At 44.2% G+C, this 21,699-nt stretch overlaps 1 protein-coding gene across 1 annotated transcript; it reads right to left on the reverse strand.

Annotated features, from left to right (window-relative positions):
- Positions 1–4,267: 4,267 nt before the first annotated feature.
- Positions 4,268–9,312, reverse strand: LOC133919501 (probable methyltransferase PMT15). The gene is made up of 6 exons (XM_062363912.1): positions 7,834–9,312; positions 5,946–6,156; positions 5,560–5,857; positions 5,088–5,480; positions 4,902–4,979; positions 4,268–4,807 (listed from the first exon to the last, which is right to left on the reverse strand). Exons 1-6 carry the CDS (start codon positions 8,566–8,568, stop codon positions 4,585–4,587), a joined length of 1,938 nt encoding a protein of 645 aa, XP_062219896.1. The 5' UTR covers positions 8,569–9,312; the 3' UTR covers positions 4,268–4,584.
- Between the last annotated feature and the right edge of the window lie 12,387 nt (positions 9,313–21,699).

The following is a 21,699-nucleotide window of genomic DNA, read 5'->3' on the forward strand; positions in this document are numbered from 1 at the left end:
TCCCATCAAAATAAGCAAACATCGCATCCAAAAACTCTCCGGGGCCTTGCACAAATATTTGGTATTCTTGGTTGTATGTGCTTTGGTGCCCAGCCTTAATCTAATTAGTGCCTTCATGAAAGACACTCAGAGTAATTCAGATCTCGCAGCCAATACGGAGGTGTTGAATCCTATCAAATATTAGTACCTTTATGAAAGACACTCAGAATATTCCAGATCTCATGGCTAGTGAACAAAATATTTCTGGCCTTATTGTTAGTCTCATATTGTTCAATTTGAACCTGAGTCATGCGAGCAGTAGGAATCTCATAGTTGGAATCAACTACTTCCCATATTGCACTTCCTTGGTTTAGAAGATAAGCCTTCATGCACATCTTCTAGTACGAAAAATCATGGCCATCAAACAGCGGAATCTTTCCACTTCTCTCCATATCGCCTATGGATCACAAAGCCAGTTAAAGTCAACAAGTGATCAAACTGGCTCTAATATCAATTGTAGGAACAAGATTGGCGACTAGAGTAGATGGGTGAATAGGCGTCTCAATAAATTTCTTACAAAATTGATGACCTTCTCTTATTTGAATCACCCAACACACCTTAAAACTCAAGTGAAAGAAAAAATCGAAAGAAGATTTAACAAGAGAAAATTAAAGCAACACGACTCCACGGATAGTATATGAACCATATGTTCCATTTAAAATTAATCCATATGCCTTAGCACTCGAAAGATCACAACTAGTAAAGAAACAAGAAAAGATGAACACTGAGCAACGAAACTCTCCAAGTTGATTGTCTAGAGGCAATGGAATTCAAACCCCTATAAGCGTGTGTATGCGAATTTTATGCCTCTAGAAACAAGAAGAATGACCTCACAAGGTGCTAAAATTTCAGCCCAAAAATAAAAACAAAAATTAAAACCGGAAAGAAAAAACTTGCACACAAGGCAAGGGAACAAAGAGAGGGAAACTAGAAGGCAGAATTCAAGCAAATGAAACAAAATAAACTTCATTACTCAAAAAGATCAGCCATATTTTAGGCGGATTATAAAGATTTTCTTCTCAAAACTCTCACATATTACATAGGCTAAGCACTCATCCTCCTCTCCACTAAAATCCTAGCACAATGCTCTCATATGGTGGCACAAGGGGCATTCTCCGGTGTTCACAATTACAGCACCGGACTATCTGGCGTACATAATCAAACTTAGTGCTAAAAATCTTCTCTCTATAGAAAATACTCCGGTACTCTCAAAATCCATCACCGAACCATCCGATGTTTACTTTTATTTCTGTTTCAGCACTAAAAATACTCCGGTGATACCCTCCAGTGTAGCCACCACATTCACTGTATCTTCCAGTGCATTGATCTCCAGTTTTGCCCGAAATTACTCTCTGCAAGAAATAGTCTGGTGAATATACACTACCCAAATCGGAACTTACGGTGAACACCAGAACATCTGATGTTTACATCGAAACTTTCAGTGTGTATAATTTTTCTATGTAGAAAGAAGAATTCGTCAATTACAAGCACCGCTAACTCGAGTTAGACATAAACAAGAACAAACATCCACAAACACATACTAACCAAGTTCAAGACATATCAACTATTGTCATATCTCATTACATGCAAACTAAGGCACTTCTTTACATGGTTTCTCAAATACAATTCCATGCATTATATTCTTTATGTGTGAACATTCCACAAATCATAGCGAAGATAGAAGAATTTGATAGAAGAATTTGTGAAATACTTACTGCAGAAGCAGTGGCAGAACTTTGCATTGGACAAGACTAGGGCCACTAACTAAGTGTCAAGACTTATACCGGGTGACACACCGATATATAACAAAAGTAAGCACAAAATGCACATTTAAGAAGGTCCGGCCAGGGATTTGATTTGGATTATATAGACGCGGTTGGTGGTTTCCAAGACGTGGGGGGGGGGGGGGTGGGAAGCGGCAGTTTCGGCGGAGTGGGCGGAGCGGGAGCGGGGGGTTAGGGATGAAGAGCGGGCTCCACACGGCAGAGAGAGAGAGGGTGGGAAAACAGGCATCACACTTATGCATGAGAATTCATATAAGATAAACACCCCCTAAAGACAACAACCATGAAAGTATCATTCTCATTCCATTGCTTTATAGCCATCCTTTCGAATAGATGCAAGCATAGGGCCTTTTGACTACCATAAGTGATATTATGCTTTCACAACTAATTGTCTTTATAAGAAACATGAGCATGCAGAATTTTATGAGTGATACCGATCATTTCTTATTTTTATCCTATCCTTTTGTCACTTATTGATCTTGTACAATACAAGTTCATACAATTCTCCACGAGGATTATAGGGATATTGATTGCAATACCTCATACATTGCTAGATGATAGGCCAACTCTTTGCAACATATCTCTGGATGGTTCTTCTATGTACTCATCTATAAAACAGATGTAGCATCGTAGGGCATAACTAGCCTATGATTTAGCATAGTGAGAATTGTACTATTTTGCCAAATTCCTATATGACTACCAATGTCCAATTCCTCTGGAAAAAAAAATTATAGGATATAACGACCATCTTACTTACAGGTATGTTGACGCACTATATGTAACTAGATTTCAAAATCACAAGAATGGATCTTAAATCAATTCATGAGGCATAGTTTATGTTTAGCAGAGCTCCAACTCCGAGATCCATTTAGGATTTAGAGTTTATAGGATAAAATAAAGTGTTTGAATATATGTTTTCAGTCCAATATAAGAACAAGAAAGCCTCAATCAAAAACGTTCAATCTATCCATAGCTCAGTCCTAAGAATTTTTGGAGTTAAGGATGATCTGCTCCCAAAAAAAATTAAGCTGGAGCTTTGCCAAACATACCCGTACTAGTGTCTTTTGTGCTATAATGCAAGTATGGTATGTATCCCTTCTTTGAAGACATACTCAAAACCATACTATGGTTTTGCATCACATCTTGCCTTTTGTTACGATACCTTACAAGATATAAGTACGAGACTTTAGTCCAATACTTGGGTATGAATGGGTCATATCCCACTTAAGGATTATCAGATAATTTATGCATCAAGCACATGAGGTTAATTTTATTAAGCCTCTTTCACAATCTCTTGTAGGTGTAATGATTGAAGAGTGGTTTCCTGATTCCCACTTAATCTTTGCGTAGATATTATATTATATAGGTAAACATCTACCCATGTATTATCATTGCTTCTAACTAACGTGAGTGTCATGATCATGTGGATGTTAATTAATGATCTCACAAATAAAATAGTCATGAAAAATTCTAAAAGAATTGATGGTGTAAAAGATACTATAGTGTAGCTAAAAAAATTCAGCTCAACAATGAGATACAATTTTTTTGGAACGCTAGATTATAGTATCCTTTATACCACCAAATTCTTTTAGAATTTTTCATAACTATTTCAATAGTGTTTTTAAGATTAAGAGCATTGAAATGTAGCATTTTTATAACTTTAAACCACCCGTTCGTTGGATGGGTGAGAAATAACTTCCCGCCCATCCAATAGGTGGGAGAAGCCAATTTTTGCATATTTTCAAAATGATAGCATAGTTTTATATCTTGTAAACAATAAAAAATATATAAATAAAAAATCGATTTGCAGACTGTGGTTGTCCAAAATAGTTTTAGCTGGGGAGCTATTTTCCGGCCCAAGCACTGTGCAAACACAAATGGGCCGAATTGGAAGATCAATGTTTACAGCTTGTTTCTGTAGGGCTTGTTTTTATGGGCTGAAATCCTGGCAGATCCACATGGCTCATCCAGACAAGCCCTCAATGCAGTCCAGTAATTGTACTGCACCAACAGTGCAGAATCCAGCGTTACTGCAAATAGCCAACAATGACTGGATAAATTAACCTGTTGATGTTCTGTAAAACTGCTAAACTTACTAGAATCTTGTGTAGATCTTGGAATCATTTGTCACTGTTCGTCTGTTCCAACATCCATAAATTAGCAATAGGTGGGTTTATCTGTAAGCTGTTGGTCACTTATCCGTACGGTCCAAAACATGATGAAAGGGGAAAAGGATCCGAGACCAGACCTATTAGATGGCCTACTGTTCTGTCAATGTGTCTGTACCAATTCAATTCAGACCCAGTTAGCCGTCACGAGGGTTGGGAGATCTGTTTTTGTTTTCCCCTTCCTCTTCACAATTTGGGACCAGAGTAGCATTGCAATCTTTCATAAGTAGATCTGGGATCTTGAATCCGGTACCGGATACAGGTTACGAAAAAAGATTATACAACAGAACTGTAGTTGCACGAAGCCACGAACTCGGCTCTGCTTATCCAGGATGACTGACAACAGTGACCTCTAGTATTTACCACTTCTCACAAATTGGCAATTCAAGTCAATCTTTGAAGGGGGCTGGGGTTTTACCCTTCCTTCCATTTGCCCCGTTTTACATCTTAGAGACCAAGTTCCTATCCGAGGGTGACCGTTCAAAAAGAACAGCAAAGAACGTAAAAACTGCTAGCTCAAGGAGCTAGAAATGGTGACCCAATCATGAAAAATGTGCTTATCAACATATATAGAATTTTACTTCACATTCCTGCTATTGGTCTTGGTCCTGGGCAGTCCAGTACGTCTTCACAACCAGGAGGAGCTTCTCCCTGACGAGCGGGCCGTCTTCGTGGTCGACAATCTGGCTGTCCCACCTCATCCCGTCCGCTAAGCTCTTGACCTTCACCAGCATGTCCACGTCGTCTCTGATGATCACCGTGCCCTCAGGCCTCAGGATCCTGTCCATCTCCAGCAGAATGCTCTCCATCTCACACCTTGCAAAGCGAAGCAGAGGGGAAGTTTCTTTGTCAGGCCTGCCACACATGTCAATGTCACTGTGTTGCTGATGCAGGTTGGGCTGTCAGTTACCTATTCTTGTACAGGGTGAACACCAAATCCGCGTGGATGAGATCGTAGGACCGGGGGTAGGTAGACATGCCCTCGCACCTGCAGTCAATGCAGCAGTGAGATCGTGAAACCGTCGCGAAACCACGCCACCGACGCACCGTTTGCCATTCAATCACCGCCACTGATCGAAGGCGGCAACGAACTCACCAGTCTTGGTAGCTTCCGATGAGCCCGCGCTCGTAGATGGACCCGAGCGTGCTCGTGTTCCCCACGGTCGGGACCATGTTCATGACCCACAAGGGGTCGCCCGCCAGCGCTGCCGCAAAGCCACCGAGGCGGGCATTCATGTCGAGCACGTTGCGGTACCGTCCTTTCTGCTCGAACTGGCCGATCACCGACTTGTAGTGCCGGACCCTCTTCCGCCAGAGCTCGGTGTCCTGCGCGAACGTCTTGGCTGTGACGCTCCTGATGCTGCCGCGAGAGACCCTGGGCGGCACGGCGGTGAGCCTCTGCGGCCACTTCTTCACCGCGCCACCGGCGACGTCGTTTTCGCCGGAGACATCTGGGAGCGGCGTTATGCAGGCCTCCATCTTGTCATACCTGCGTACGTGCAAATCAAAATCAATTACAGCTATGCGTGTACACAACCTGATAATGACTTATTGTGTTGTAGTGGTACCACGCCGCGTCGGGGTTTTTGTGGGAGCAGAAAGGCGGGGACTTGGCGGCCTTGCGTGAGGCCTTGCAGTTGACGTGGTTGGTGGGCTTCTGCCAGACGGCGATGTCGCCGGCCTCCTTGACCTTCGTCCAGCAGAGGCTCCTGGCAACCGCCTCGATCGCCTGTTGCTCGGCGTCAAGGTCCTCCTTCGTCCTCTCCCATCCCTTCCAGTACTTCTTCCAGTTGATCGGCGGTCCGGACAGGATCCAGTACCCTCCGGGACGGAGCACGCGGTCGATCTCGATCAAGTACAACCCGTCTGCAAGTTGGCACGTATTCCTGTGAGATGTCAGAGGTTTCTTTTTCTCAGTGGATGTGTGTTCGGACAGAGAGGAGACGGCACGTACCGTACAGGTGCCAGGGGATGAGACAGCGGGAGCAGTGCGCCATGTCGAAGGCGCGGGCCGGGTAGGTGAGGCGGTTGGACGCTAGCACGCCGATCATGGCGGGCACGCCGCGCTCCAGCGCGAACTGCACCTGCGCCTCGTGAGAGTCCCGCGGCGCGAACGACATGGACAGGATGTCCCGGGACAGCAGGTACGCGCCCCAGCTCGCCACCTGCACGGCGTGTGTGCGGCCGGCCCCGCGTTAGCCCCACATCGGAAGGAAAAAAAATCATCTCACAAACAAGCAAGCAGGTTACATATGATCAGTACTGTGACTCCTGCAATTTTGACTGAAAGTCGAATCTATTTCACATTTGAACGTTGTCGCAGCTGCAGTCCCCTAGATCGATGGTTCGAGTGTGCACTATACAGCTTTTCCATTTTACCTATGCAGCACATGGTTACCGCGCTAACCGGTCAAAATCTTTTAAAAAATCGGACAAACTTTATTTAGCAAAATTTAAAATTTGAGGGAAAAAATCGCGATTTTAGCCGCTCGGTAACCGGTCGGTTTGAACCGGTTACCGAGTAGTTTTTGCGATTTTTCGAGCGATTTTCTCGAATTTTTCGTATTATCGGTAACCGCTCAGTTTTCTCGATTTATCGAGCGGTTTTCTCGATTTTCAATGAAATTCAACAAAAAAAAACCCAAAAATAATCTCAATCTTGTAAAATCAATAACTAATTCATCTGCGCTTCAAATCAAGTGAAATAAATTTTGTTATTTCCTTTTAATATGATCTACATGATAAAAGTATTTATACTCATAAAATAGTTCAAAATTTTCTGTGAGAAAATGTATTTGTTAAACCAAGTTAAATATATAGTTTACTCTTTTCTAATAAAAAATTATGAAACTAATTTTGTTAGTCTTCTTGCGTGATCATATGTCATAAAAATACATGAACTCATGAATTAGTTATTGTAACATGTAAAATTGTGTAAATATGTTGCGACTAGATTAATTCATAACTGACCCATCACACCTTAAAAATTAGTGAAATCACTTTTATTAGTTTATTTATACTATAATTTACGTAGGAAAAAAATAGTAGACATGAAAAAATTAATTACAGTGCTGTTTCTTAACATATTCACTTTATGCTTGTGAAATTTGTAAAAATCATAGAGAAATTAATAAAACTCTAAATAAAGTGAAATTAATTTTAAAGATTCTCTTAAGATACGTTTTACACAAGAAAATATGTATTTGTATGTTAAACTTTTCCTTAACATGAGTTAATAACTGAGCCGTACGCTTCAAATTTTTTCATTTTTTTCAAACTTCCTCCCTATAGAATATGATGTAAACGACATTATTTTTTAAAAAATATTTTCACAGAAGGTCTTAGAATTGTGTCTAGTTTTTTAAAGATTTTTTTTTGAATTTTTTAAATTCAAATTCGGTTACCGTTCGGTTTCTAAAACTAAACCGGATCGAGATGGTCGGTTATTATGATTTTTCTCGGTTACCGTTAGTTTTTTAACCCTGATGCAGCCTCGAATGAAGAACAGAATTGTACCAGATTTTTTCCTAAACTAGTGCTACTGCATAGTTGCATAATAGTACATTCACGTAGCAGTGCTTGAGGGAAACGAAAATTTTGCCCAATCCAACAAAACCTGACCTTATCCAATATGTATGGCCATGCACACAATGCTTAATTCGGTAATGTCCTAATTATATTCTCCTCGATGTAATTGAGTCAGCACTCGTCGTCGTCGGTGTAGCATCTAGACCGATTTGACATCCCAGTTGACCATGACTTATCGACGATTTGTCATCCAATCTCGCCAGCGATACTTGCATTCTACGGATCCAAACTAGTCAAGCAAGAGGCATACGTACCCCGCAGCCGGTGTCGAGCGCGGTTCGGATGGAGCCGTCGTGGAGCGGGATGAGCTTCCCGATGTCGTCGATGTACGCGTCGGCGCCGTGAGGGAACATGGTCCCGCCGCCGGGGAACCTCAGTTTGTCGCCGTCGACGCGGATCCAGTTCTGCACCGCCTTCTCGACGGTGAGCTCCTTGTGCGGCACGTTGGCGAACCAGGCGACGTCGCGGCTGGCGGGCCAAGGGAACGGGGAAAGGTACCCGGCGGGCGCCGGGACGAGGCACCGCAGCTGCTCCCGCCCAGCGGGGCAGTGCCGCTCCCGGTACACTAGCCGGTCCCGCGGGTACCGCAGCGACCGCGCCACATCCTCGCACGGGGTATACTCGGAGTACTTGGCCGGGCACGCGCGGTACCTCCGCGGCGCCGCCGAGGACGAACCGGACGAGGTGTCGCTGGTGAGCGCTTCGTCCACGGCTGCCGTGTGGCGCGCGGAGAAGTCGAGGGAGGGGGAGCGGGAGCGGGCGCGGGCAGACGGGGTCTTCTTCGGGGCGGCGGTGGTGGTGCAGGAGACGGCGGTGGAGATGGAAACGGGGGAGGATGGGGAGGGGGAGGCGAAACCGCCGTGGTGCCAGACACCGAGGAGGTAGAAGGCGCAGCAGAGGAGGGCGACGGCGACGAGTGGCAGGAAGGTGGAGCGGCGGGCGGCGGATGGGGGGATGTGCAGCTTCGTGGCCGCCGGGCGGACCCCCATGGCGTCTCTTCCTCTGCCTGCTGCCGCTCCCAGTGGGCTTAAGGGCGTGCACTCAGTGTGGGAGTGTGGGGTTTAGGCGGGTTTGTTTGTTTTGGCTAACGCCGGGTAGTAAATTAGGCTCATGCAGGGTGCTTTGGGGCTAGATTGGATCTGCTTATGCGGCCGGCAGGTGATTACACGGGAAATTACTTTGACCACGCACGCACGCACGCACGCCAACTGCTTCGCGTAGTGCACTTTCCCTTTCTCGGCCGGTGTGGAGAGAGAGCTCAAGGCGAGTGAAACGCTACTTCACAGCGAGACATGAGCAAAGACTCCGGCGACAAGGGGCAGAGGTATGCCGTATGCGTATTATGTTACCTTTAAAGCTGCATTGCACTTCCATCTGATTCTTTACCAACGGATGAATGAATGTTACCTTTAAAGCCCGTGACGCCACTGAATCTCGATGCTCATGTGACACGCCGCATCTTCGTCACGTTTTGCTGTTTGTATTTACTGACCACTTCATATAAAAAAAGGAGGGTGACGCTAGTTTGGTAACATTCGTCGATGTGAGGCATAAACAATGGCTAGATCAAGATCTACAAAAAGGGTAGCACTAGCTAAATTTGGATGCTACGCGGTCGTTGATCTTTCCTATGTTAACCATAAATCTGTTTGGTTTGTTTCTAACTTAATAAAGTTTGACTTGACTCTACTTAACCCCCCTCTCTTTCTTAAACCAGTTTACTTAAACCCCCTCTCTTTCTTAAACCAGTTTACTATTCACCTTTTGCACATCACATATCCCGGTTTTGCCTACGTGAATTCAAATGGGAGTGGTTTTACCAGCGGGACGACACCTGGACGTCAGATGTGGAGGGAGTTGCTAACACAATCGAATACAGGTGGGGAGTCCTGTAGCAAATCTAGCTCTTTTAAATGTAAATTTGATGATTAGCGATAATATGGTTAATATGACTAATATATTATTAAATATATATTTTAGTAGGTCTTACAGAAGCAATATATAAAGAAGTCACTAAAGGCGAGCTTAAAAAAGGTTGAATTTGACGAGTTCAAGAAAAAATGTTAACACCAGATGATCCAGTGTTCAGAAAGGATAATACACTAAATAGTCTGATGATCAGCAAGAATTAACACCAGAGTGTTTGACTCAGAAGAGGTGCTTCAAGTCAACACACAAAATGATCTAGTGTTAAGGTGGTATGTACACCAAAGTGTTTTGCAGTAGATATGTATTTCTTAGAAGATGAACTTATACACACCGGAGGTCTGGTGCTCAACAGGAGTGTACACCGGAGGCTTCACTGGAGTATTTTACAGGAGGTATTTTTCGGTGGTAGAAGAAATTCTACACGCGCGGATGGTCCGGTAATCAGAGGATTATACACACTGGACAAATGGAGTCTGGTAATCAGTGAAGTGGCTCGACCAGCTCAATTCTACACACCAAATAGTCTGGTGATGGAGTTGAAGGTTACACTAAAACATCTGATGTTCAAAATGGTTTTGAGTGGAGTTTCAATGGCTAGTTTTGTTGTTGTACACGTCGGGTGGTCTGGTGTTTATACTGCTGTTGACGACAGACCATCTGATAATCAAAGTCTTTTGTGACCTTGGAGCAACGACTAATTTGCAGGGTTGGGGTTATAAATACCCCTCATTCGGCCATTTGAGTGTGAAGAGTTTAGAGAAGCTTATAGACACTTGGGAAGACATTCGAACTATCAAAGTGCTAAAAGAAATCATCCAAGACAATTCTATAAGATTAAGGAATGATTAGTGCTAATAGACCTAGGAAGGGTTGTATCTAGGTATTGTTGCCTAGAGAGGGATTCAAGAAGTGATTCTACATTGTACCAAGTGGATTAGCGACCATCTGACCACCATGGTTCAGCAAATCATGCCTCTCGGCTAGATCGAGTTGCCGGGCACATTTAGCACGCCCGACAACTTCCATACAAAAAAAGCTGACCTTCGATGTCACGGACTTCAAGACGGTGTACAATGTGATCTTATGCCGCCCAATGCTGAGAAAGTTCATGGCGGTGGTTCACTATGCATACAAAACACTCAAGATCCTGAGACCCAATGGGGTCATTATAGTTAAAGGAGGTCAGCGCGTAGCAGTCAAATGCGACAAGCAAAGCCTGGATATGATCGAACACTTCAGTCGAGCGGCCACCACTCCTAAGGATGCAAACTCTAAGCGTTAAAAGCACAAAGGTGTCATTGAAGCTAAAGATTCCAGACTCGGAAGTCTTGCTAGCACTTCTAAATCCGACGAAGTCGCTAAGGGCAAGACCAACAACGGCGTCAGCAACAAAAAGACTGATAGTTGCATCAAGGCAGTGCCCCTCAACCCGTCTGAACCATCCAAGACGGTTAAGGTTGGGGCTAATATTGACCCCAAATAGGAACTAGAGCTCATCACTTTTCTTCCAGGCCAACTAGGACGTGTTCGCATGGCAACCGTCCGATATGCATGGGGTCCCCAGGGAGGTGATCGAGCATCAACTAGCTATTAAACCTGACGCCAAACTTGTGATGCAGAAGCAGCAAATATTTACGAAAGATAGGAAGCAGGCCATCCAGGAGGAGGTCAATAAGCTCCTAAAGGCGGGCTTCACTAGAGAAGTACGTCATCCTACATGGCTCACAAACCCCGTCCTCGTCAAGAAAGCCAATGGCAGAAGGAGAATGTGTGTCGACTTCATCGACCTCAACAAGGCTTGTCCCAAGGATCCTTTTCTTCTCCCGCGCATCGACCAGATCATCGACTCTACGGCAGGCTGCGTGTTGCTATATTTTCTAGATACCTATTCAGGGTATCACCAAATTAGCATGGGATTAGAGTATGAGGAGAAAAAGGCTTATACCACTCTCTTTGGTGTATTTTACTATGTAAAGATGCCGTTCGGTTTAAAAAAACGCTGGTGCTATGTAACAAAGGTGTATTTAAAACTGTCTACAACCACAAATCGGGCAATGTAGAAACATACGTCGATGATGTTGTAGTCAAATCAAAAATCGGAAACGCATTGGTTGACGATCTCAAGGAAATGTTTGACAACCTCAGGATGTATTGCATGATGCTCAACCCCGAAATATGCACGTTCGGTATGCCGTCCGGCAAGCTTCTCAGCTTCCTAGTGTCAAGTCGCGGCATTGAGGCCAACCCACGCAAAATTGAGGCTCTCAACCAGATGTTGTCACCTCGAACATTGAAGGAGGTTCAGAAACTGACAGGTTGCATTGCTGCTCTTAGTCGATTCATTTCCAGGATGGGCGAGCGAGGGATGCCTTTCTTCAAGCTGTTGAAGAAATAAGACCGATTCGAGTGGACAGAAGAAGCAGAGCGCGCCTTTCAGGACTTAAAAATGTACTTATTGTCTCCATTAATCCTTACACCACCTAACAAAAAAGATGAGCTCTTTTTTATATTGCAGTTACCCCACAAGTTGTAAGCACGGTATTGACGGTCGAACGAGAATGTCCCGATAAAAATCCCATGGTCCAAAAACCTGTTTACTATGTGAGTGAGGTTCCACACGATGCTAAGCTACGATACCTGCAAGTACAGAAGTTGATATATGCAGTCTTTATGTCTTCCTGAAAATTATGGCACTACTTTCAAGCGCACAGGATCACCGTTATGATGACGTACCCACTAAAGGATGTAATACGCATTTAGGAAGCTACTGGACGAATCGCGCAATGGGCGGTAGAGCAAAATGAGTTCGACGTAAGCTACGCACCACGCACAATCATGAAATCCGGAGTGTTAGCGGATTTCATCGCCGAATGGACAAGCGTTGAAGAAACAAAACCAAACATGGTCGAAGATCACCGGACGCTCTTTTTTGATGGATTGCTCATGCTCCAGGGCTCAGAGGCTGGCATTGTACTCAAATCTCCAACGGGCAACAAACTCATGTACGTTGTTCAATTAGACTTTAAAGCTTCCAACAATATTGCAGAATATGAATGACTGGTAAACGGGCTTCACATAGCTGCATCGCTTGGAATTAGACGACTTCTTGTGAAAGGGGACTCACAGCTAATCGTGAACCAAGTTTAAAAGGAGTACTACTGCTCGGACAACAACATAGCGGATTACTTACTCAAGGTATGAAAGCTCGAGCAGAAGTTTGAAGGGCTAGAAGTAATGCACATCAGAAGGAGTGATAACTCTGGTGCAGATGAACTTGCTAGACTCGCTTCTTCTTGAGCACGGGTACCCATAGGGGTCTTTATTGAGGAACTCCTTAAACCATCTATCCCGATAGTTAGGCGAACGGATGTTGTCCAACCCGACCAGCAGTCTGGCCATGTCAGCGAGGCAGAACCCGCAGACATAGATGCTACACTAATCGAACACAACCCGACTTGGATGACTCCGTACAAAGCCTATCTCGAGGGTCGAGACATCCCTGATGATGATGTGTCTGCAGAGAAAATTGCTCGTAAATCCAAGCTCTATGTTTTGGTAAACGGTAAGCTCTACCAAAAGGGAAGTAACAGAATCTTGATGAAGTGCATCATTCAGGAAGAGAGCAGTAAAATATTGCTCGATATCCATGGTGGCATGTATGGTAATCATGCGTCTTTTCGCACCTTGGTCAGAAAAGTTTTCTGTCATGGATTCTATTGGCCGACTACCCTCCAGGATGCTTCCGAGCTGGTCAAAAAGTGCGAGAGATGCCAATTTTTTGGAAGGCAGACCACTCAACCAGCCCAAGCTCTGCAAATAATTCCTCTTTCTTGACCTTTCTCCATCTAGAGCTTGGATATCCTAGAATCGTTCCCAAGGTCCAAGATGGTTATAAGTTCCTATTTGTGGCTATCGACACATTCACAAAGTGGATAGAGACCAAACCCGTGGGAAAAATAACCGCAGAAGCGGCCAAGAAGTTCATGAGGAGCATAATTACTCGATTCGGCATTCCACATCAAATAATTACGGATAATGGTAGCCAGTTCAAAAGCAGGACATTTATTGCGTTCTGCGAAGAATTCGGTATCAAAACCTGTTTCGCCTTAGTAGCTCACCCGCAGAGTAACGGTCAAGTTGAGCGTGCTAATGGTATAGTCTTACATGGTATCAAAACTCAAGTCATCGACAGGCTAAAATCCTACTCGAAACGCTGGGTAAAAGAACTTCCCTCGGTACTATGGGCCCGTACTTCGACCAATAGGGCCACCGGTGAAACTTCGTTCTTCTTGGTTTATGGAGCAAAAGTGGTGCTCCCGACTAAGTTGCAGTTCGAATCACCTTGAGTGGAAAGTTACTCCGAAGAAGGGTAGGAGCAACTACGAGCAGACGACATAAATTTACTTGAGGAATACCGAGATCGAGCATCTCTTCGAGCAGCTAAGTATCAACAGGTGTTGCATAGATATCCAAGAGTCTGGAAGCGTACAGACCCTTATTCGCCCTTGAACGAGCCGAGGAACCTTTTATACTCCTCCCTCGGGTGGCAGCTGATCACTCCAGGAACTGACCGCCGACCAACATAAGGACCAGGAAAAGTGGCTGAGGCGAAGACCATGCTGGAGCTGCTGGCCGACGCTGGTGATGCCGAGTGGTCTTCTGCATGGCGCAAAGGCGATCTGACAGTTGTCGACAGAGAAAACGACCACGCCTCCTTAGCCAGCGATGACTTGGGGACTCCACCGCCGAAGATCTCAATGGTGGCTTGGTCGATGATCTGGTCAAGATCACCATCATCCTAACTCCTCTCCAGTGCGGAGCGCTATGCCATCTGGCTTGAAGCATAGGTCTTGATGTAACGGCGAACACGCTGAATGAGGGGACGATGACGATCTATGATGGGCACTTCTTCCCTCTCCTTCTTAGGCCTGCCACTTGAGTCCTCGTCATCGCAGGAAGCGATGATGACCCCAGGAGGGACCATGGCGAGAGGCCTAGGGGAGAAGACTTCTCGGATTGGCTCAAGAGGCGGAGATGGAGTGGAGGCCATGGCTTCAAGCTCTACTGGTCCTAGGAGGCAATGGGCAAAGGAAACAAAGGAGGTGACGTGAAGGACAAATAGCTTCGAGTCCCTTCAATTTATAGCGGGAAGAACGGGTCGTACTGTATAAACGTAGCCGTCAAGATCTGAAATGATGGCGTCGCCTTAGGCGCGTAGCGCATTCGGTGGAAGTCGAGACATCATGATGGCGTTATGGCTTATCTCGTCTCTGCAAAGAGGGATAGGCGGTCATTACGACACATCAAATCAAGGTTGCCGTGAAAACGAGCACAAATGGGAGTCGGGTTTTAATACCCACCTACCCGACGGTTCGAGTTTACTGGGTAACGACATTGTAGTTAAAACCATAACGCTCGGGGGCTTGCACTCTTGAGGATTCAGTCGAGACAGGTGCATTGATGCTCATGCTCTACTATTTGTTCCGATTATCACATCGAGCATTGAGTCGGGAGCTACATCATGCATTTTTTTTATGCTTACGCTCTACTCTCCACTCGATTATTACATCGGGCGTAGAGTCAGGGACTACATCATGTTTTTTTATGCTTCTGCTATGCTCTTCGTGTGGTTATAATATCAGATGAAGAACCGGGAGCTACACTGTACAATGTTAGTGTTTATGTTCCACTTTACACTCAAATTCAATTATTGAGCGAAAAGACAGGGGCCACATCAAGTATATATTGATGCATATGCTCTACTCTCTGTCTTGATTATCATATCAAATAGAGAGCCAGGGGCTACATCGCATACTTTTGATGCTAGATCTTTACTCTTCGTTTGACTCCGTCACCGAGTACATAGTCGAGATCTATAACACTACACGTCATCAATGGTACAGGTATGTCTTTTTTTACTCTCAGATTGAGTAATTTCTTCCTCGACCATAAAATTGGGGGCTACATTGCAATACCATATTTCTTTTATATGTTTTTTGCAAAATTTTATCTGGCTCTACGTCGATCACATTGAATAGAACCAACGGAGGCATGTGTTGGGTCGATGACGGATAACTATACCTCAGGAGGCATAACGGCACAGAGATTGTTAGACATCTCGCGCCTAACGGCCAAAAGGGTTTCTGAAGTCCTAGTCTGCTTCACGTGTTCTTTCTATCGAGTTCATGTTTGTATGCTGATTGAATGCACAAGTTGATAAAAGTTCACAGAAAATTTGATATGCTCTTTCTTTTTCTAGTTCTGTACTAGTCTTTTCCTCATTATTATGGTCTTCTCGAGTATTCGAGGGCCACGCATCTAATGGCTTGTCTAGTTAACATTCCAGTTGTTTACAGATGCGTAATCGTATGGTCTTGAGAATGATGACAACACGTACCTATCAGTTATCGCATCTATTTATGCTAATCCTATTTCATCGACAAGGGAATAGCACACAAAAGCATAATAGATTGGCAAAATGTAGTATTGTTACAGGTATTCTCAGATCATAAAATATGTTTTAAAAAGTATTAGAGTCAAATGGATCATCAGTGCGAGGGACTCCTCTCACTATCATCATTAGGCGGGCTGAGACTTAACGACTCAACAAAGGCTGAGACCAATGGCTAAACACTTTGAACAAGCTTTGCAGTCTCCTTGCTAGTACAGTTGAACCCGACTGTCACCAACGAGGTATCGAGCGCGGGATTGTAACTCTTGAGGATACTGAGCAATGTAGCGGCGCTTGCAGAGGTTGATTGGGTCATGAGATCGTGTGTCTGCTCCTTCAGCTCTTAAAGAGCAAGAACCGCAACATCCCGTTTAGTCTCATGGACTTCCTTTTGGCTCGCACGGTCTTCACTTGGTTCCTGAGTTTCTCCTGATATTTGGTGTCATCATCGAAGAAAGAAGTTTTTCCTTGCTGTTACAAGAGGACTCAAGGCCTGAAGAAGGCAAACCGGAAAATAACTTTTGATAGTCGCCCAATAATCGAATCACGCACTTGTGATAAAAGACAGACTTACGTTCGATTTTCTCTCTCTTGGCTTCGAGCTTCTTTTTGTGGTTGGTCTCAGCCGCAGCTGCCTGAGCGCCTGTAACTTGGAGAAGAACCTTTATCGCTGCCCATGGGTCATTGGTTGGGATCGATATTGAGGTTTCATTTCCCTTGAGTTGCAGGTCTTCTTCGAGCATGCTCGACACAGGATCTTTAATCTGAGGAGTTGGAGCCGAAGCTGAATCAACCAGGGAAGTCAGTCTTGGATGGCTGGTCGAGACGCTTGCAGTGTGGGTTTTCGCCTCTATCGATAGTCTGTAATCGAGAGAATAATGGAGGAGGAAAAGAAAAAACTACCAGTCGAGATTAGGATCCAAGTCAAACCTCTTCGAAATCGGGAAGTGCGAAATGATGCTTGACCCTGGCCTTTTGGTGGTCACCTTCTTCATTCTTGGACCGGCAAGCAGAGTCGGTGGAGGAGGTACATGTGGACCAGGCAAAGCCAAGGCATATGTAGCCTGCAAAGAACCAGATGATAAAAATTATTATCTTAAGTTTATCGAGTGAAAGTATGACCAATTAAAGAGCGATGATTCGATTGAAATTACCTCTTTGGTCGAGTCATCGGGCATGATGGTATCTCGAGTTGGTGATTGTGAGGACGCACCAGACATCCCAAAAAAAGCCACCCACACAAGTTCATCATTAGTAGAATGACTGAGAGAAAATTGATAACTCGAAAAAAGTTACCTTTTCGGCTGAGTCGTCGAGTGTGACGGTTGCTCGAGGAGGTGATTGAGGGGGTACGCTCGTCGTCCCTTAACAAAAGGCCACCCATCCAAACCGAACACATTCAAGCATCCACTTGATAATTTGAAAGGAAAATTAATAAGAAGGTAATGGGAATTTTGATTTCAGTACCCGTGGGCTTGAGAGGGTTCGTGTCATGCAGCTAGTGAGAAGATGAGGTCGACCTTTTCGGTCGAAGAGACCCCTCGACCTCCTGATTGGCTGATCTTTTCCCCTTGTTGATAGCGTCGGCAAAAGAAGTGATGTCGAGATCAAAGACCTCGCTCAAAAGGATGTGCTCTTGGTGGAAGACTGGAGCGTGCAGTCATACAGACAAGTCAAATCAAATAGACAATGATCGGTCCTGCTTTTTCATTAAGAAAATCCTTACATCTGGTTGAAGATTCGTAAGGGAATAAGGCAGAATGTCACATTCCGGTGCTTCGATAGAGAAGTGCTTGTTTAACCAGGCAGTGACATCTTGTGCAAGCAGGGCTGAAAAAGAGAAGAAAGGTTATTCGACAAAGCTCGAAGGCCATGAAAAAAAGATAAGGGCAAAATGCTAACTCAGCCTTACATCTGGCCGCGTCCCTGGAGGCATCCTCATCTCCACTATATTCTCAAGCCAAGCGCGTCCTCGCCTTTAAGGGGCTCAATCTTTTGCTAATAAAATCTTTGGTCACATGCCACCCAGTTAAGCCAAACTACCTCAACATGCCAATTCCGTTGGCGTAATATGTGGTGTGGTCGGACTCGCGGTGTTCTTGTGTCCAAGATAGATTATGGACAGGGAAAAGACCTCTATAAACTAACAGAGAACTAATTGGGTCGGGATTGGAGACGTAAAACCGAAGTTTTTTCCAATCCTTCGACCAAGAGGAGATTAGGGGAACCAAGATATAGGAATTTTTCATTCCATTCCTCAATTAGAAACCACACCCCCCCCCCCCCCAACACATTTATTCTATGTAATCCTCCTCAGTTTATAAAAGTACTGAAAAAGATTTAAACTTGGCTCCATACCAAGGAAAGCCTCACACAGATAGACAAAAACACTAAGCATGGTAACAAAGTTGGGGTTCAGGTGGTGAAGCTCAATTTCATATCAATCAAGCATGTTGAGAAGAAATTTGAAAGAAGGGATGTTGAATCCGCAACGGAAGAATGATTCGAAAACTACAAACTCGTGCTCGATTTTGCAGGAAGGGAATCTCTCACCAGATGTCATCCTCCATTCAACCAGACTGCGTGGCGGCACCACTCCTTCTACTTCAAGTTCCGCTAGCCGTGACTCTTGAACCGCGCTTCGTCATACTGATCGGGCGAGGCACTGGCGGCTTCTATGTCTGACCGCTTCTCCGGCGAAGAGGGAGCCGAGATCTTTAGAGAAGAACTAGGATCTATGGATCTAAAATTTTTTTGGCAGTGGTGAGTGCTAGGGCGGAGAAAGCCGAAGGGCTTAAGCAGGAAGACTGGTGACAATGGCGATGAATGGCCGCAACAAGTTCGGTTCATAAGGGTAAATAATAAAAAATTTACTATCTCTTCAACCACTCCCATCTTTACAACGCTTCAAGTGGCGCGAAAAGAGGTATGATGACGACGTGTGAATCTCTGCACGCCCTTCTGCCCGTATTAAATACACATATACCCATCATTTCAAATTTTGAAAGGTTTTTTTTTTAACTCTACTCAGAGTCAGATGTCGATCAATTGAGTTCTTTAATCTTTTTATTCGAGTCTCGAGTGCAGTTAGCAGCAGGGCGCTCGACCCGACTGAGCTTCCACTCGATACTCGAGGAAGGATCCGCCCATGCTCAATTCTTTCGATTATAAGCATGATCCACTTTACTCGATCAAGCTTAAACTTGGTGGCACTCGAGTGGGTGTTTATGGAAACCCCTCCTCCTGGGTAGAGTTAAGGGGCTACTGTCGAATATCTAACTATATGGTATATAAGCATAAGAAGTATACCATACACATACAGGGTATGTACAACACATATTAGGCAGCTTCAGATATTATATAACCGAATCAGCAGTATCTGATACATTCGGAATCAAGAAAGTACATACTAGGAAGGTCTATATTGTTTACCCAACTCAGGACGATCAGTATAAAAAACATATCTATCTACTTTGACGTCAAAGAAGACAACTCCTTATCAACTATAATTGGATATGAGTCGGTATATCACCCCTATATAAGGCGGAAAGGCTGGGAAAAAGGGGAGAAAAAGATGGGACGCAAGCATAAAGACCCTAGCAGAGGAGGTACTCGGTAACTTTAGCCCTAAGTTAGATTAAATCCGATCTACTCTTTATAATAGTTTTAGCCACATCGCTTGTACTCGAGATCATCAACATACAACAATAAGACCCCCACAGGATGTAAGGTATTACTCCAATCGGAGGTCCGAACCTGTATACATCGTGTGTCTCATTTCGTGATTAATCCCTGCACTCGAAGGTACCCAGTCAATTTACGAACACATTATCGGGAACTAATTTTCAGCAGCACTCCAAATACTGACTAGCTACTTATCGGCAATCAGAGTGCTGACATTCCATTTGACACACCTGTTGAGACATGTCGACATTCCAATTGCCAACAAGTCATATGTCACGCATATGATATTCAAAGAAAAAATAATAACTTTTCATATGATCTCGAATTAAGATGATTTTTATATAAAAATTGTATCTATCGATGATATCTAGAACTTTAAAATTGATTTTTTTTTCATTTGAATCAGTTTATATGCCCAAAAAATTAGTAGAAATTACAAATGTAGTTTTTAATCTGAAATTTATAACTATTTTTTGGTATATAAATGGATTCAAATGGAAAAGTGTTCAACTATAAACTTTTAGTTATCGATATGTATAATTTTTATATAAAGATCATCTCCATTCTAGATCATATAAAAAAGTTATGATATTTTTTTACATATCATCTGCGGGACACACGACCTGCCAACAATCGGAGTGTCGATAGGTCCTTAGAGAATTACGTGTTGACTATCCGGTCGTCAACAAGAGCCTTGTCAGTACTTCGATTGCTAATAGGTGGCTAGTCGGCAATTAGAGTGCCGACTAACATATATTTCTACGGCTTTCCTATTTTGAATATTATTTTTGTAATTTTTCAATAATAAAATAGTATTTTAAAAAGATTCCGGGTGGGTTGACCTGGTGCGAGGAGTAGCATCCTCCAACTTCCATCCACTCAACAGTAATACTCTCTGGCTCAGAAATAATATACCTATTTCTTTTAAGCTCGGTTTTTGAAGTTAAATTTTGACTAAGTTTTTTTAACAAGATATATCATTTATAGCTATATAAAGTATATAGTGTGAAATTATTTTGAATTGTGAATATAATTATTTAATTTTCATATGTTAGATGTTTTTATAATTTAATTAAATGTTAATCAAAATACATAAGGTTTGTCTATTTAAAAAAAATACGTTATTCCTAAACGGATCTATGCGCTGCAGGTTTGGATCTGCGAGCCCTTTTTACTGCTGCAGCATACCTGCATACGGCAGCAGTACTGTACAAAGTGACTCTAGAAAGGCAATAGCCCCACAGTAATGATTGAGCGGGGACACATTACATTAAGCTAGCCGGAGGCCAATCAACAGTACGGTAAACTGGAGAGAAAGCTGAAAGGGGTCCACCCTAGGTCAGTCTGAGCGCCTCACGGTCACGGGCATCACCATCACTGGATGCGACAGTACGGTAGCATAAGTAGTACTAGTACGTACCTAACCCGTGCCGTGCGGTAAGTGCTAATCGTGAACCGTCCCAGGCTCGAGAGGCACGGCCACCGTGCACGGCGCCTTTGAATCGAAGGGGTCAAAATGGAAGTCCTGACTGCCGTGGAACGCTGTCGGCGCAATGTTTTACACTCCTTCCCTGTTCAACTTGAGCAGTTCGACTAGACGAAACGATACGAGAATTCCAGCAGATTTGCCTGTACTCTAGATAGCCCGTCACGGCAGCCAGTGGGGCCCATCGAATTCCGGCCGAAATACTACCGTACGTGGAAAGTTTACAGGCCTGCGAGCAGGAAGTTGAAAAGAAAGCTTTAAAGTGGTCCAAACGGCACATCCCATGACCAACTCCGCGGACGCAGCCGAGCAAGTCCAGCCCAGCTCTTTTTATTTTGATAGGAGCCAGCCCAGCTCTACTCCTCGCAGTCGCACACGTCGGAGCCACTTCCTTCCAGAGTTTTTTTTTAATATTTTTTCGAGTTTAAATTTAAATAAATAGATTCCCGGCGAAAAGATTTGCAAAAGTAGGCGTCCACCGCCCTCTCAGAGGGCTGCAGCCCTCTCAGAGGGCGGGTACGGGTGCTAACCGCCCCCTCAGAGGGCGGTAGGCCTAACCGCCCCCTCAGA

This window comes from Phragmites australis, chromosome 5 (genome assembly GCF_958298935.1).
Source record: "Phragmites australis chromosome 5, lpPhrAust1.1, whole genome shotgun sequence".
Classification (NCBI taxonomy): domain Eukaryota; kingdom Viridiplantae; phylum Streptophyta; class Magnoliopsida; order Poales; family Poaceae; genus Phragmites; species Phragmites australis.

Excerpts from the sequence above, each read along its gene's own strand:
- LOC133919501 (XM_062363912.1), bottom strand. The coding sequence starts at position 8,568 with ATGGGGGTCCGCCCGGCGGCCACGAAGCTGCACATCCCCCCATCCGCC. Across the intron at positions 5,858-5,945 it reads CATCCCCTGGCACCTGTACG|ACGGGTTGTACTTGATCGAG; the intron begins GTACGTGCCGTC and ends GCCAACTTGCAG. Across the intron at positions 5,481-5,559 it reads AAAAACCCCGACGCGGCGTG|GTATGACAAGATGGAGGCCT; the intron begins GTACCACTACAA and ends GCACGTACGCAG.